Genomic DNA, 15,078 nt, shown 5'->3' on the forward strand with positions numbered 1-15,078 from the left:
ACTCAGAGACGTATAATACATTATACGTCTCTGGCCTACTGTAAAGAAATGACAGGGAACTACTTTTTATCCCCGACTGTATTAAAACATAATTTGTCTTAGCAACAGTAGTTTTTTTCATCTTTAGCTTTCATAAATAAGGACGGTACACGATTCCTTAACATTTCGGTAAGTGACCTTAATATGATGTCGGAAGTGACGTCATATAATATGGATTGTGACCATGGCAGATGAAGACAACGACATAGTACTGAGTTTTAACGACAGTTTGTTACGGAAATCGGACTTGAAGCTCCTCGAAGGTGCACACTGGTTAAACGATAAGCTAATTGGATTTTGCTTCGAGTAAGTTTGCGTTGTTAATCTCCGTGTGAAACCCTGTTTTTATACACAACATGTGTCCTACTGCTGCGGTCGGACATGGCCACTTTTTTTTGCTTGTTGACCTTTCGTGCGATAGTTTTGCACATATGGTATGACCCCGGGGTCACGGTGTAGGCCTACTTTTGTCCAGTGCTGGGATTTATTGGATTGAACACATTTAAAGGTTCCTAATGACTGACAGTTGTTGTCGAGTCTAAAGTTCACCAAACTTCAGGTTACGGTTTAAATATATAATGTGTCTATGATACTCTATGGTTATTTTGTTGTTATTCATCACACGAGTAGCACTATACTGTATGTTCACCCCGCATTAAAACCCCTCTGACTAATTAATGGAGCATAACATCAATATATTTTAAAATTGTAGAATCATACCATAGAAGCAAAATTTCAAAAGATATTAAAACTGTCATAGTATATAGGTTTTAGGGAATTTATTTTTTGGATCTGAAAGTTTTAATGGTGTCCGAGTGTAACAGTAAATGCAAAATGATGGCTAAAATATATATGCCAAACTCGAGTCTAGATAAATGCTCCAACCAGTTGAACTACCTGCATGGTTGCCTGTAATTCCTGTAGGAACTCTATCTAAATCAGAGATTTATAACGATAGTTATAACTATCGTTATAAATCTCTGATTTAGATAGAGTTCCTACAGGAATTAGGTTGCCTGTGATCAACTTGAAGTGATCCAGTTCCACTACTTTCTCCTTTTCTTCTTGCAGCGAAACTGGATTCGGTCGATTGTCTGCAACCAGATACCTTAATTAGTACAGCATGTCTAGATTTTGGAGGGTCCTGGGTTCAAAATCTGATCTGGCCATGCATTTCTCTTTCTCCTATTACAAAATAAATGTGCATATGAAGCCTTGAAATAAAGGAATCATACCCAAACATGGGTTGTAAATAGTTGTGTCTTTCGGGGCAAAGATTTTTAAAAAAGGAGGGAGGAACATAGCGGAACTGGACTGGGACAAATGTTGGCAACCAGGTAGCTCAACTGGTAGAGCACCTGTCTAGAATGCAGGGGCTGGGGTCCTGAGTTGGAAACCCAGTCTGGCCGTGCAACCCAGCTGGTTCCAGTAGTCCCTTAAAGCTTGCCAATCTTACACAAAGAACTTGAGAGTTGATCGCATGCACATTTATTTATTGATTTCCGATTCAACTGCAGACCCTTGTAAGCTTTCACAGTCAGTTACGCTTGTAACACAGACTAAAAATGCACGCATGCACCGCTGAAACAGTCCTGAGAGAAAATAATGCACAACCAGACCAGAATTCAAAACCCGGACCTCTAAACACGAAATGGCTGCTCGAAACAATAGAGCTACATGCATCGGTGCTGGTGATATCGATGGACCCAGTCCAGTTTCACTAAAGGAGTTTACAAGATATAACTCTCGTGTTTTCCACTTGTATATATTTGTGCTGTGATGGGGATATTGGATACATGTTGAAGATATGACTCCCCAACAATTCGCATATAGCAATTCACATAAATTGTTTGCTGCTTAATTTAAGTAACATTTCACATTGATTGCTTGCTTCTAAATGTAAGTAACATTTTAATTAATCTTTAATGAATCTAATTTTTAAGAGTATCAATGTGAATGAAAGAATCAATGAATGGTTGAAAGTTTAAGGAAGAGACGGACAGGTATCACATGACCAAACACTCAATACACTGTAATGATATATATATTGGTTGGACAATCCTTTTAACATGAGGTCAAAAACCAAGGTCAAATGAATATTATTTTTAATAATTATTGCTGATTGAAATAAGATATATATATCCTTTCCAAGTCTTATGTCTGATTATTGTGAAAGATGAAACTATATTATTGATCAAGGATTATTAACCGATGAAATGATGATTTCACTTTGAGTTTAAATGCCAACTTCTTGAATATTCAAAACAGATGCAACCTCCTTTAACCCTAAGGAAGGTTACCTGAAAGGATAAAATAATATTACCAAAACATGGCTGCTGCAAAACCAATACAAATTTAAGAATCAATCGCACCTGTAGTTAAAAGAGTTAAAAAAAAGTGAAAAATTTGGACATTTTTCATGAAATATGCATAAAAGGGTGATGACGGGGTGTCGTTCTAACCCCCCTAACTTTTTGTTTTCACTGGAAGCATATCTTTATTTTTTAATGATTTGTAGCATAGATATAATTTATTTTATATACCAATGTAAAAAAAAAATATCATTGACACAATTATTTTATTTTCGACTTTACATTTTTTTATTATTTTTTTTAAATATTATGTCTAAAATATTTCAAAATATTCGTTTATTATAGTGTTTTCAGACAAATAAAAAAAAAATGCAGTTTTTGGCAGGTACTTTCATGACTTAAAAAGGGCAGAAAAATGACATTTTTTGGACTTCAAAAGGGGGTAACTCTTTCAAAGAATATTTTTAAAAATAGCCTGGAAACAAGTATTCTCAAATGATATTTTGTTAGGTACACCCCATAGAACAAAAAAAATCATTGACTAGATTTTGTTTGCCTCTAGTGTCCTTCTCTACCTTAAACTATAGGAGAAGAAATGTATGAGTAAAGTACAAGTGAATGAAGGGAAAGAGGCCTACAGTGTAGAATAACAAGTTGTAAGAGAGGTGAAACAGCATCAACCTGGGCCACTCAACCTCCAGAAAGATGCTGGGAAAAAGTATAAGGCCAAACAAAAAAATATATAGTGTTTCCAGTAACCCATCTTCGCTAGCCAAGGGTTACGATGTGGTAATATGATCTACCTACTCTTAACTCTTGGCATACCCTTATTTTTTGTGCCTACCCTAAGCTTTTTAAGACCATTTTCAAAGAAGTACTGTTAAAGTCAAGATCACTCTCCTATATAAACCATATATAATCATTTGTAGAAATGAAATTTGTTACCTACCTATACCTACCCTAAATGTTTCCAATATGTTACAGGAAACACATATTTTTCTGTCTGACCTAAATTGAACCTTACAAAGTAGAAGATTTTTTTTTTAATATACCTGTACGAAAGTGTTATGTTGTTGTCATGTTGAACACGGTGACATGACTTTGTTTATATTTTCAGATATTTTGAGAGGGAGAAATTTAGCCACTCTGGGGATAGGCTGTGCCTTATTAGCCCTGATGTGACCCAGTTTATAAAGCTTTCTCCAGGTACCATACTCCAAAAGTCGGACTCTAACCTATCTTGTATTCATGAGATGTGTTAATCTACATACATAGTAACAAAGAGAAATCTATTAAATCAACTTTATGCATCTTATATCAGCCATGCAAATGTTAGCTAAATCACAAGAAAATGTAATACTTTATTGATTTTTTGGGTTTTTTTTGTTTATAACATTTTATATAGTTATTGATGTCATTTTTACAAACAGAAAATATGTAAATTTTGATATTAAGTATTTTGCTCAACAATCATGGAATTTTCAAAAGGATAAACCCCTGAATGGCTAACCAACCTGATTTATATAGAAATTGTGCTAAAGGGTATGATGAAGGACTGTTTGTTTCCACACGTTTTATAACTGGTAATTCTGCTGTCTGTAACAGTGGAGGAGCTGGGAGTTTTTCTGGAACCCCTGAATCTCAAGGTGAAGGAGTTTGTGTTTATGGCTGTCAATGACAACAGTAACCCTGACATTGCAGGAGGAACACACTGGTAAGTTACATTAGGGTGGTGGTCATTAGATAAGTTGTTACCAGATCAAATGATCAGGAATGGTTTAATCTCGTAAAGAGTGAAGTGACTGACCATATTTTTCTAAAGGTTCATTTGAAACACATTATTTTTTAGTTATTTTCCATAGTCCCTTGAATCCAACTTACATTTCAATATCTCTTTTTTTGGCCCTGATAGAAGCAGGTAGAGGGTCTTAATGTGTAAGTTAATTAGTGTATGTGGTCGGGCAGGTGATCTTTTACCTTTTCCCATCTGATTGGGAAATCAAATCCCTGTTATTTTGGTGAAAGGCGAGTACGCTATCCACTGCGCCAAAACGCAACCGACCACCCAGTTATACGAGTTATTCATTGAAAAATATAGAAAAAACTATTTTTCTTCAGATACCATGAAGCATGAAACTGCTGCTTACCATTTTTTCTTGTTACTTAATGCCATTAAATTGCTTACAGGAGTCTGTTGGTATACATCAGATGTCGGCAGGAGTTCCGCCATTATGATTCCTATGGGAGTGCTAACAAGGAAATAGCCAAGCAATTGGCCTTGAAGATCCAGCCCTTTGTCCTAGGTAATTGTGGATGTTTGGCATACCTCTTATATATTGCCACTGTATGATCATTTTCAATTAAGTAGTTTATTAAAGTTAAATGTCCTTAAAAAATATGTTTTACACTCGTTAAGAAAGCATGTACTGTGGAATATATAGAGCACTTTGATTTTGTAGGGTTCAAAGTTAAACAGATTTGTTCTTGGAAATTAATGTTTGTGGCATTAAATTTCATGTTTAGTGTCAATAGTATGAAATATCTCTCTACCAGAGAAGCAGCATATAATATATATACATTTCCTGTTGTTTCTCAAGCACTGGATCTATAAAAGAAAAATGAAATCTCTGCAAATATAAGTGCTATGGGCTATTTCCACCCAAGATTGCAAAAAAGCCAGGTTTTGTTTAAGTGTACTACCACCCACAGAATTTAGTTAATACTTTGGTTGGAAGTACTAGGGAAAATTGCATTTAATAGTACAATGAATAACCCTGCTCTTCCATTGGTTTTCCATGAATAATGCCTCATGCTCTCTCTGAGTCTATGCAGCCAGATAAAGTTACATTAATTTGTACACACCTCTTTTCACATCTAAGCATTGCTTTATATACACCATGGAAAAATAAGATTAGAATATCATATATATATACCAGTATACAGGGTTAGACACTAACATTTTTTGCTTGGTAGTCCACAGTACTAGTTGAATAGAATAATTCGTCATTGAAACTACTCCAAGATTTCCCGATAAGAAAACATTGCAATCTACAGCACGAAATATTAAAAGTAATTGACTGTAGGGAACTTGAAATAATTACTGCCATAAAAATATGGTGAAGGTTTAGGAAAATTTTGACAATTATCATGCAATATATCATATTTTAAGCTGTTTTCTAAATTTTAAAAAGAAATATTCTTATTTTATAATCGAATTTTTCACAAGTCTAAAGGACCAGTTAGGTTAGGTGATTCACTAGTCCTTGCTGAAATCTCCTAGTCCAGGACTAGCGGACTAGTCTTAGTGTCAACCCCTGGTATATATAACTCTTAATTGTCTCCCCATACTAACCACTAGTATTCATGTTTAGTCTATAAAAAGAAAAATGCATCAGTAATTTAGTATGTTTATATCTCTGTTTTTTATTTTTTAAATGAACCATTGTCTGTAGACCTAAGTTTGACCAGGCTATGTTCAGAACAGAAATATATATAGTAGCATATAAGTTACAGTTGTGTGACCGCACAACACACCAGATATAACGTGCATATATTGTGTGCGCACAACTGTGCGCTGCAACAATCTGTCACCCCATTGTGTGATTTTGTACTATTGGTTGAATAATATATGTATTATGGAATGAAAAGAATCTGGAAGGCTCGTATGAAATACACTGTATCTATTGAATTCTAATCACAATAATTAAGGTTATGTTCAATTTCACAATGCGTGTTACAAAGTTTACAGTGACCGTTAGACTGGCAAGAATGGGTTTGGCTCCAAGATAGAAAGATAGCTAGATGTAGCTAGAATATAGAAACATATGTAAAAAAATCATGTTTATATGTTTAAACACATATCTATATACATTGTTAAGCCATTCCTCAATTTACACCAATCACGATTATTATTGCACAACATTCGTCCATCGTGCGCACAAATGTGAGCAGGCAATAATCGTCCAGATGTTTATTGTTTTCGCACATGGTGTGCACAAAATGGACACATCATGTGCACATCGCACATCATGTAACGTTGTGAGATCCCACAACTGTATCACATGATCAATTTTACACATTGTATTGTGTGACAGTGTAAAGTCATTTAAAAGGAAGGTACATGTAGGTGGTGCTTAAACATATTTCTTAACTTTTTGAAAAAGAGACATCTATGGTATGACTTTTTTCACCAATTTGTAGCAAAATGTTGACAAATTTTCCTAAATGAAGGACAGGGTACGCCGGTAATACTCCCAAAATACCTGGCACACCTCCATTTCCAGAAATATACAAATATGTACATGCCTTAAGTATGTGTCTGACTGTACTAGAATAGAGTAATAGAAAAAAAAAATGATCTTGAAAGTATTTCAGGGAAAACCCCACTGTATTTCAGGAGTTAACATGAAGGAGTGATATAAGAAATGATCATTGTATTTCAGAAGTAGTTTTAAAAAAAGTTGTGTATTTAGGTGTAATAAAACCAAAAGTAATGATCATGTACACTATTTTGGGAGTTATAAAGAAAAGGATCATGTATTCGAGAGTAATATAAAAATGATAATGCATTTCAGGAGTTTTAACAACCATGTTATCTGATGAGTTATTTTGTTCAGACAGTAGAGCGCGAGGTTAACCAGACATTACAAAATTCACAGAAATTATCAACTAATTAAAACAAACCCATTTTGCTGGGAGAATGACTGAATGTTTATTGTAAACATGCTCACAGTCATTGTTTCATGGCGAACCAGGAGTTGTATTTTAACATTAGCGACATAATTGATTTGATGTGGCCATATAATATAATACCTTAATTAGTCCTGGTAAGTTAAGCTGCATTCTTGTGGAAGTTTGTCTGCAGACAATTCAGTGGGTATATGGTGACAGGTGTGGGTGTTCAGGCGTAAAACCTAGCTGCCCACCCCTAAATACTCATTTAACACTGCATTAGTGTGTGTTACAGGACTGAGACATTTCTGTGTGCAGGGAAGCGACGATATGTCATGTCTGCTCTTGATTTTCAACATTTATTATGTAATGACACTATGATGTCAATAAGTGTGTACTCTGTGCTCTTGGATCAATATGCAAATAAGGTTATGATATACTCTAGTTTACAACAGTAATTTGTGTCAAGGCTCTCTACCTAGTAATGCTTTATCTTTTATACGGTGTAATGGGAGTACATGTCAGACAGGAACAGCCAGTACTCCTCCTTGACAGTTTGTTGTACTGGTGACCTCAACTGACCTCTGGTGTCGAATGACAATAAAGGTTTTAGGGCCTCTGTTGCAGTATTGTATTAATAGCTTTGTGGGTGGTTAAAAGCAGTGCACGTGTACACATTACAGGACCTACCCAGCCATATACACGTACATACTAGGAAGTAAAAGTCTAGTGCAAACTTTAACTATTTTCATCAGTTTGGCATGCAAAGTTAACTTTTGTCATTTTGACATGTAATGATGCATGAAGTGGATTATTATAGAAATAATCTGTTAAGAATATATATGGTAACTGTTAGCTTTGCAGACTTATGAAAGAAGTCATACAACCGTTAATTTCTAAGCACTGTGGGCACACAATGGGTGATTAAATTGTATATGTATCTGTCCCAACTTGTGATAGGTAAGAAACTGTATAGGTCACAGACAGACTAAAGATCACATCAGTGATCACATTTATCTTCAAATGAAAACAAGTTGATATAATGAGTGACTCTAGTTACTGGCATCGTAAAGCCAGGCTGATAACTGATACATGTTACGGTATATCCATTTTAAACACTGATTCTACCATCTTTAACATTTCTAATGTTAAATTCACATGATACACACAAATGTGATAACTAATAACTGGTACATCATGTATATAATTACCACAACTGGTCGGGATGAGGTCTGTATCATAATCAAAATCAACCACATTGAAAGTTCAATCTCATTGTGAGGCCAAAAATTCAAATAGAGTACTTGACAGTGGTTTGTTAAACATGTGTCACTTAAATGATTTAGTCTCTTAGTAAAGTTAGTAAACTAATATAGTGTAGAACCTGAGTCAGTAGTCACAAGGTGTTGATTGATTAAGACAAATCAATACTGAAATCATACTCCTTAACCCTTTCACCATAATGGACTCTTCCAAATTAATGCATGGTATATAGTTCACTCAAGTTACAGAGGGGTGAAAGGGTTGATACCAGCCAAATGCAATATGTATATATTTTTCTGGTTGTTTCAGCTCCAAGGGGAAGAATGAAAGTAATTGAAGCAGATAGCCCCCAGCAACAGAATGGTAAGCACAAACGACCCATCTCATTACCAGGTAGAATCGGTAGTGCTTCGTATTATAAACGGGTCACATTACAAACTGATATTTAACAGACCAGATTCATTTGGCTGTTAGATTATGTTTTATATAAGTATTTTCCATTACAGGTTTGTATGCTATTCTGAATATATTTATAAACAAATGGTCTTATCATGTGCATATGTATATGTATGTAACAGTAAACAGGATTTTCTTTCAACTTATTGTATTTTTGTCATATTCCTGAGTAAACAAGAGGAAAAATTCATTAGGGGCCTGAAATACTATGTAAAGTTAGTTAAAAGTACAGGTGAATGTACATTCATTACATACATTAATCTATAGAAACCTGTCCAAGTCAGCAGTGAAGTCTAGATCTTTTGATAGGTTTTGTCTCGCCACCACGAAGTAGTGGTAGCGAGATTTAGGTGTTGCTTTTCCGGCGACGATGTCATTAAGGTTTTGCGTTTCAGTTAGTTTTACTGAAAGTATAAGTGCTACATCAACTAAACATGGACCATAGATACATCTTATGTAGTACATCTCAACCCATGCATCAAAGGCTGGATGCGGCCCATCTTTCATGGTCCATTGACTTTGTCAGCATCTCCATCAACATTAGGTTCGTGTGTTAAAGTTAGTTTCTCTGAAACTGTAAGTGATAGACCTACCAAACTTTGACCATAGATGCATCTTGGGTAGTACATCTGCATGCATCAAAGTGTGGATGGGGCCTACCTTTCATGGTCCATTGACTTTCTCAGTATATCTCCATCAACAATCAGTTTTTTGTGTTTAAGTTTGTTTCTCTGATATGTGCATTGATGGTCGAAGCAGGGCACAGGCGAGACATATCAATCACAATGGCTTGTTTTACCTTAAAAAGCTGGTGGGCACAGGTGTGACTATCGCTTCAGGGAAACATTAGTCATTCCCTAAAATAGGGTTTTCAATTTATTTATTTATTGAGATCTTTGTGGCCCATCAACACAGCAGAGGTGTTTTATTTCTTTATGTATAAAGCTGTAGGAGAGATAGTTTTGGGGAGTCACCATATTTTTTATCAAATTAACATGAGAAAGAATTTGTACTGAAAGGCCAGAGGGTGAAATTGGCAGGGCGAAATAAGACAAGATGTATTATATTCACTTAGACGATAACATTTAGGTTATTTACAGTAAAACTGCCAGTTCATTGTTCTTTTATATTATTTGGCCACTTGTTTTAAATCTGAAAATTACTGTTACATTAATTCTCAGATACAAATAGATAAATGTTTTCACTGGATATTTTGTATCTTTTGTTTGCACCAATTAATATTTAATCCAAAAGAAAATCTGAAAGTTTCCCAGTAGCTGAGATTGCATCCTCGATATCCAGGGGTGTAGAGAGCGAAAGTGAGTGTAATCCTCGATATCCAGGGGTTACACTCACTTTCGCTCTCTACACCCCTGGAATATGTCATAGCAAAATTGAAGGCACGAAGATATAATAGCTGTTTGATTGGTCTCGGGTACAACAAACAGACCAATCGCTAGGCTGGTACGTGTCCTTTAAAGATTACAAAGGAGAGACGCCGGACTTCAAATTCTGTCATTTTTACTGTTGCTGTCTTTTGATGTACATCAAAGGATCAAACTAGTCTCCTTGTCTCATGAACAAGGTGATACACACTGAGCCTTCAATTTTGCTATGACATATTCCAGGGGTGGAGAGAGTGAAAGTGAGCGTAACCCTTGGGTATCAAGGATGCTGAGATTGAGATATGTTCAATGTCCTTTTATCAGCACTTGTTGATATATTTTGAAAACTAAATGTTGATGGCTAAAACATCAAGTATTATAAAGGGCATTTCTCTTCCTGTTTATGACTAGGATCTATATTACTTTTACAGGTTATGACTGTGGCTTATATGTGATAGCGACTGCGGAACACAAGTGTAAAGAACTGTGTGAGGGGTTCTGCGTGTCTCTATTAGACACTGTTAACAGCACTTCAATGAAAGACAAACGCCAGCAGCTCATTAAGCTCATTCACACAGTTGCCTCAGAGTTTTCCGGCAGCTGACGGATCTACCCGCAACTTCAATGTACAAATTACAATATACGCGGCTATGTATAGGTTCACATGTTTACAGTCAGTGGCGAGTGGACTGACTGATCTATAACTGATATTTGTGTTATACCAGGCTGCAGACAGATCTGTGGTTAACTCAATGTTTACCCTGAACATGTAAAGCTGTATTATCTCCGGGGGCTAGTCCTTACACAGGGGTCAATGGATACGGGGCTATTTACATATTAACAGACTCATGTAAAGGTTATACCAATCGTTATTAACTTTTTCTGGACCTCCGACACCACATGACAACTCTCTTGTCCCAAGAGCGCCATACTCTGTCAATGAAAAAAGTTGTGCTTTGACATAATTTCTGAGTTCATGCTAAAGCTACCTCAGGTACATTAGAGTTAAAAGGCTGAGGCCATAGCTACTGCCCATTGGGATGTCAGAGGTTACTTGAAGTACACTAACAACCTGTCAAGTGAGCCTCATGTAGAATAACAAATCATTGGTCTGTTCACATTGAAAAATGCCTCAACAATTCCTGGAACTGATCCCTTTCTGGGGGGAAAATATGACATTTGGAATGCAAAATAATTTGATAATACTCCTGAGCAGTTCCATGCAGATAAAAATATCTTAATAGCTTTAATTTGTATACTGTGGGTCTCTATCCTTAACCCCAAGTGTTAACGAGTTTTGTAGGGATAACAAATACTTGAAGGGAAGTTGCACTGTAGAATAGTTTTGGCAGTTTTAACTGTTTCTGTCCATTGATCATGTACCAAATGTTCCCATTAGTTTAAAGATGACAATCAAGCACTGCCCATTGCAGGGATTATGCACCAGAGTACATCCAAACATGTTTTTGGGTTTTATGCATGCATCCTGTCTGACTGTTAAGAACTAATTTCTTTTTTACTGGTAAGATACCGGATTTTGCAAACTATATGTATTGAAAATGATTTAAAGAGATAATAATTTACAGTTCAAGGACACTTGTTAAGTTACTTAGCCTGTCCTGTTCAGAATTATTGTGAAATCGTTGTGAAATATCTGGTTTTAAGGGTCCCTGTCACAATGTAGGTAAAAAAACACTAAGAATTCCAATTGTGACTGATCATGAGCCAGTCCACTTGCTGATCAGGTAGCTCAAGTCTTGGTCAGGCTCTATTGGATTTTCAGAAAGTTGTTGCTTTTTATAAACAGTCTTCTTTTTTTCTTCACAAAAGGGTAAACAATATAAACCGGTTGTCATGCAGGTAAAACAGTTTCCAATTCATTGTTGTAGTTTCTGGCAGTGGTACAGGGATCCTCATTTTTTTTTTTTTTTTTTAAGTCAAGTTATAAAAACTTAAAACATCCTGTAATCTAAACTATTTACCTATGTTAATGGTATTGCATTTTATTTAGTTTGTTTAACAAATTTTTATTATGAATTAATGCTGTTTTTCTTCAATATTGTATGAAATGAAAGTTTTGTCCCTGTACAAGCCACATTATTGATGCAAATTTTGCTCATGGACTTGAAAATCACCGCTTTGAAGCCAGGAGTGCTATTATGCACTGAAAGTTTCATGTTAGTATGTGTATACTTGTAATCTGGTGTACAGATGTTCATACTTTGTTCAATTATGAGTCATTGTCTGCATAATGAAAACTTACGTTTGATAATGGTAGGACATTAGTAACATACGTGTACTATATTTGATAGGATCAGTGATAAATGATCATCACATTTTGTTGCCAGTTTAGAAAGTATATGTTCACCTTGTTCAAGCAGCACTAGTATTTTTATAGGGATACCTGGTAAGGGGAGACAACAGTGTTGATACCATGTATGGGGAGACAACAGTGTTGATACCATCTAAGGGGAGACAACAGTGTTGATACCATGTAAGGGGAGACAACAGTGTTGACGTACTACTGGCTTGTTCTGTGCCTGTATGGTAGACAACAGTGTTGATGTCCTACTAGCTTGTTCTGTGCCTGTATGGTAGACAACAGTTTTGACATACTAATAGCTTGTTCTGTGCCTGTATGGTAGTGTCCATGTACTTCTAGCTTGTTCTGTGCCTGTATGGTAGACAACAGTGTTGACATACTAATAGCTTGTTCTGTGCCTGTATGGTAGTGTCCATGTACTTCTAGCTTGTTCTGTGCCTGTATGGGAGACAACAGTGTTGATGTCCTACTAGCTTGTTCTTTGCCTGTATGGTAGACAACAGTGTTGACGTACTACTGGCTTGTTCTGTGCCTGTATGGTAGACACCAGGGTTGACGTACTACTAACTTGTTCTGTGCCTGTATGGGAGACAACAGTGTTGACGTACTACTAACTTGTTCTGTGCCTGTATGGTAGACAATAGTGTTGACGTACTTCTAGCTTGTTCTGTGCCTGTATGGTAGACATCAGTGTTGACGTTCTACTAGCTTGTTCTGTGCCTGTATGGTAGACAACAGAGTTGAGGTACTACAAGCTTTTTCTGTGCCTGTATGGTAGACAACAGTGTTGATGTCCTACTAGCTTGTTCTGTGCCTGTATGGTAGTGTCCATGTACTTCTAGCTTGGTCTGTGCCTGTATGGTAGACAACAGTGTTGACGGACTACTAACTTGTTCTGTGCCTGTATGGTAGACAATAGTGTTGACATACTTCTAGCTTGTTCTGTGCCTGTATGGTAGACAACAGAGTTGAGGTAGTACAAGCTTGTTCTGTGCCTGTATGGTAGACAACAGAGTTGAGGAACTACAAGCTTGTTCTGTGCCTGTATGGTAGACAACAGAGTTGAGGTAGTACAAGCTTGTTCTGTGCCTGTATGGTAGACAACAGAGTTGAGGTAGTACAAGCTTGTTCTGTGCCTGTATGGTAGACAACAGTGTTGAAGTACTACTAGCTTGTTCAGTGCCTGATGGTAGACAATAGTGTTGACGTACTACTAGCTTGTTCTGTGCCTGTATGGTAGACAACAGTGTTGACATACTACTAGCTTGTTCTGTGCCTGTATGGTAGACAACAGAGTTGACGTACTACTAGCTTGTTCTGTGCCTGATGGTAGACAACAGTGTTGACGTGCTACTAGCATGTTCAGTGCCTGATGGTAGACAACAGTGTTGACATACTACTAGCTTGTTCTGGGCCTGTATGGTAGACAACAGTGTTGACATACTACTAGCTTGTTCTGGGCCTGTATGGTAGACAACAGTGTTGACATACTACTAGCTTGTTCTGGGCCTGTATGGTAGACAACAGTGTTGACGTTCTACTAGCTTGTTCAGTGCCTGATGGTAGACAGCAGTGTTGACGTACTACTAGCATGTTCAGCGCCTGATGGTAGACAACAGTGTTGACGTGCTACTAGCATGTTCAGTGCCTGATGGTAGACAACAGTGTTTACATACTACTAGCTTGTTCTGTGCCTGTATGTTAGACAACAGAGTTGAGGTACTACAAGCTTTTTCTGTGCCTGTATGGTAGACAACAGTGTTGACATACTACTAGCTTGTTCAGTGCCTGATGGGAGACAACAGTGTTGACGTACTACTGGCTTGTTCTGTGCCTGTATGGTAGACACCAGTGTTGACGTACTACTAACTTGTTCTGTGCCTGTATGGTAGACAACAGAGTTGACGTACTACTAGCTTGTTCTGTGCCTGATGGTAGACAACAGTGTTGACATACTACTAGCTTGTTCTGGGCCTGTATGGTAGACAACAGTGTTGACGTGCTACTAGCATGTTCAGTGCCTGATGGTAGACAACAGTGTTGACGTACTACTAGCATGTTCAGTGCCTGATGGTAGACAACAGTGTTGACGTACTACATGCTTGTTCTGTGCCTGTACGGTTGTGAGGTTGTGATAGACATGCTATATCCTGGTTGTTTTTTTGAAGTGTTTAATATAACATGTAGTAAGCTTTACTCATCCGGACTAAATCCTAAATCACCTGCCACATGTACATAGCAAACATGACACATAAGTTGTAAGTGGGGCATTTCACCCTATATAATGTATTTTTATACTCATGGTGAGGGGTCAAGTGTTATATAGAATTCAAGAACACTGTATGAGGGATCTAGTGCTTTTTACAGATCTTCTGGGCATCAGGTAAGTTAGGTGAGGTTTACCCAAGCAGTATCAATTCATGTACATGAGTGAATTGAAAGTTATATCAGATACCTTTACTTGTACTTGAATCGCTGGCGTCACCAAAATGATTTTTCGAATTAATATAATGAGTGGAAAGTACTAAACCTCCGGATTAATTGTCATGTGAATGATGTCATTTATTGTCATTACTTACTTGCACTTACCCTAATTGCAGTATGAACAAACTCGGTGTGAAACACATAG

The 15,078-nt window shown here is 36.8% G+C and overlaps 1 protein-coding gene across 1 annotated transcript; it reads left to right on the forward strand.

Moving 5' to 3' along the window:
- Positions 1–223: 223 nt before the first annotated feature.
- On the forward strand, positions 224–12,844 carry LOC110448844 (sentrin-specific protease 8-like). Its single transcript, XM_021495313.1, has 6 exons — positions 224–345; positions 3,469–3,557; positions 3,957–4,065; positions 4,539–4,654; positions 8,595–8,648; positions 10,558–12,844. Exons 1-6 carry the CDS (start codon positions 224–226, stop codon positions 10,728–10,730), a joined length of 663 nt encoding a protein of 220 aa, XP_021350988.1. The 3' UTR covers positions 10,731–12,844.
- The last annotated feature ends 2,234 nt before the right edge of the window (positions 12,845–15,078 follow it).

The sequence above is a fragment of the Mizuhopecten yessoensis genome, unplaced genomic scaffold (genome assembly GCF_002113885.1).
Source record: "Mizuhopecten yessoensis strain PY_sf001 unplaced genomic scaffold, ASM211388v2 scaffold4359, whole genome shotgun sequence".
NCBI lineage: Eukaryota > Metazoa > Mollusca > Bivalvia > Pectinida > Pectinidae > Mizuhopecten > Mizuhopecten yessoensis.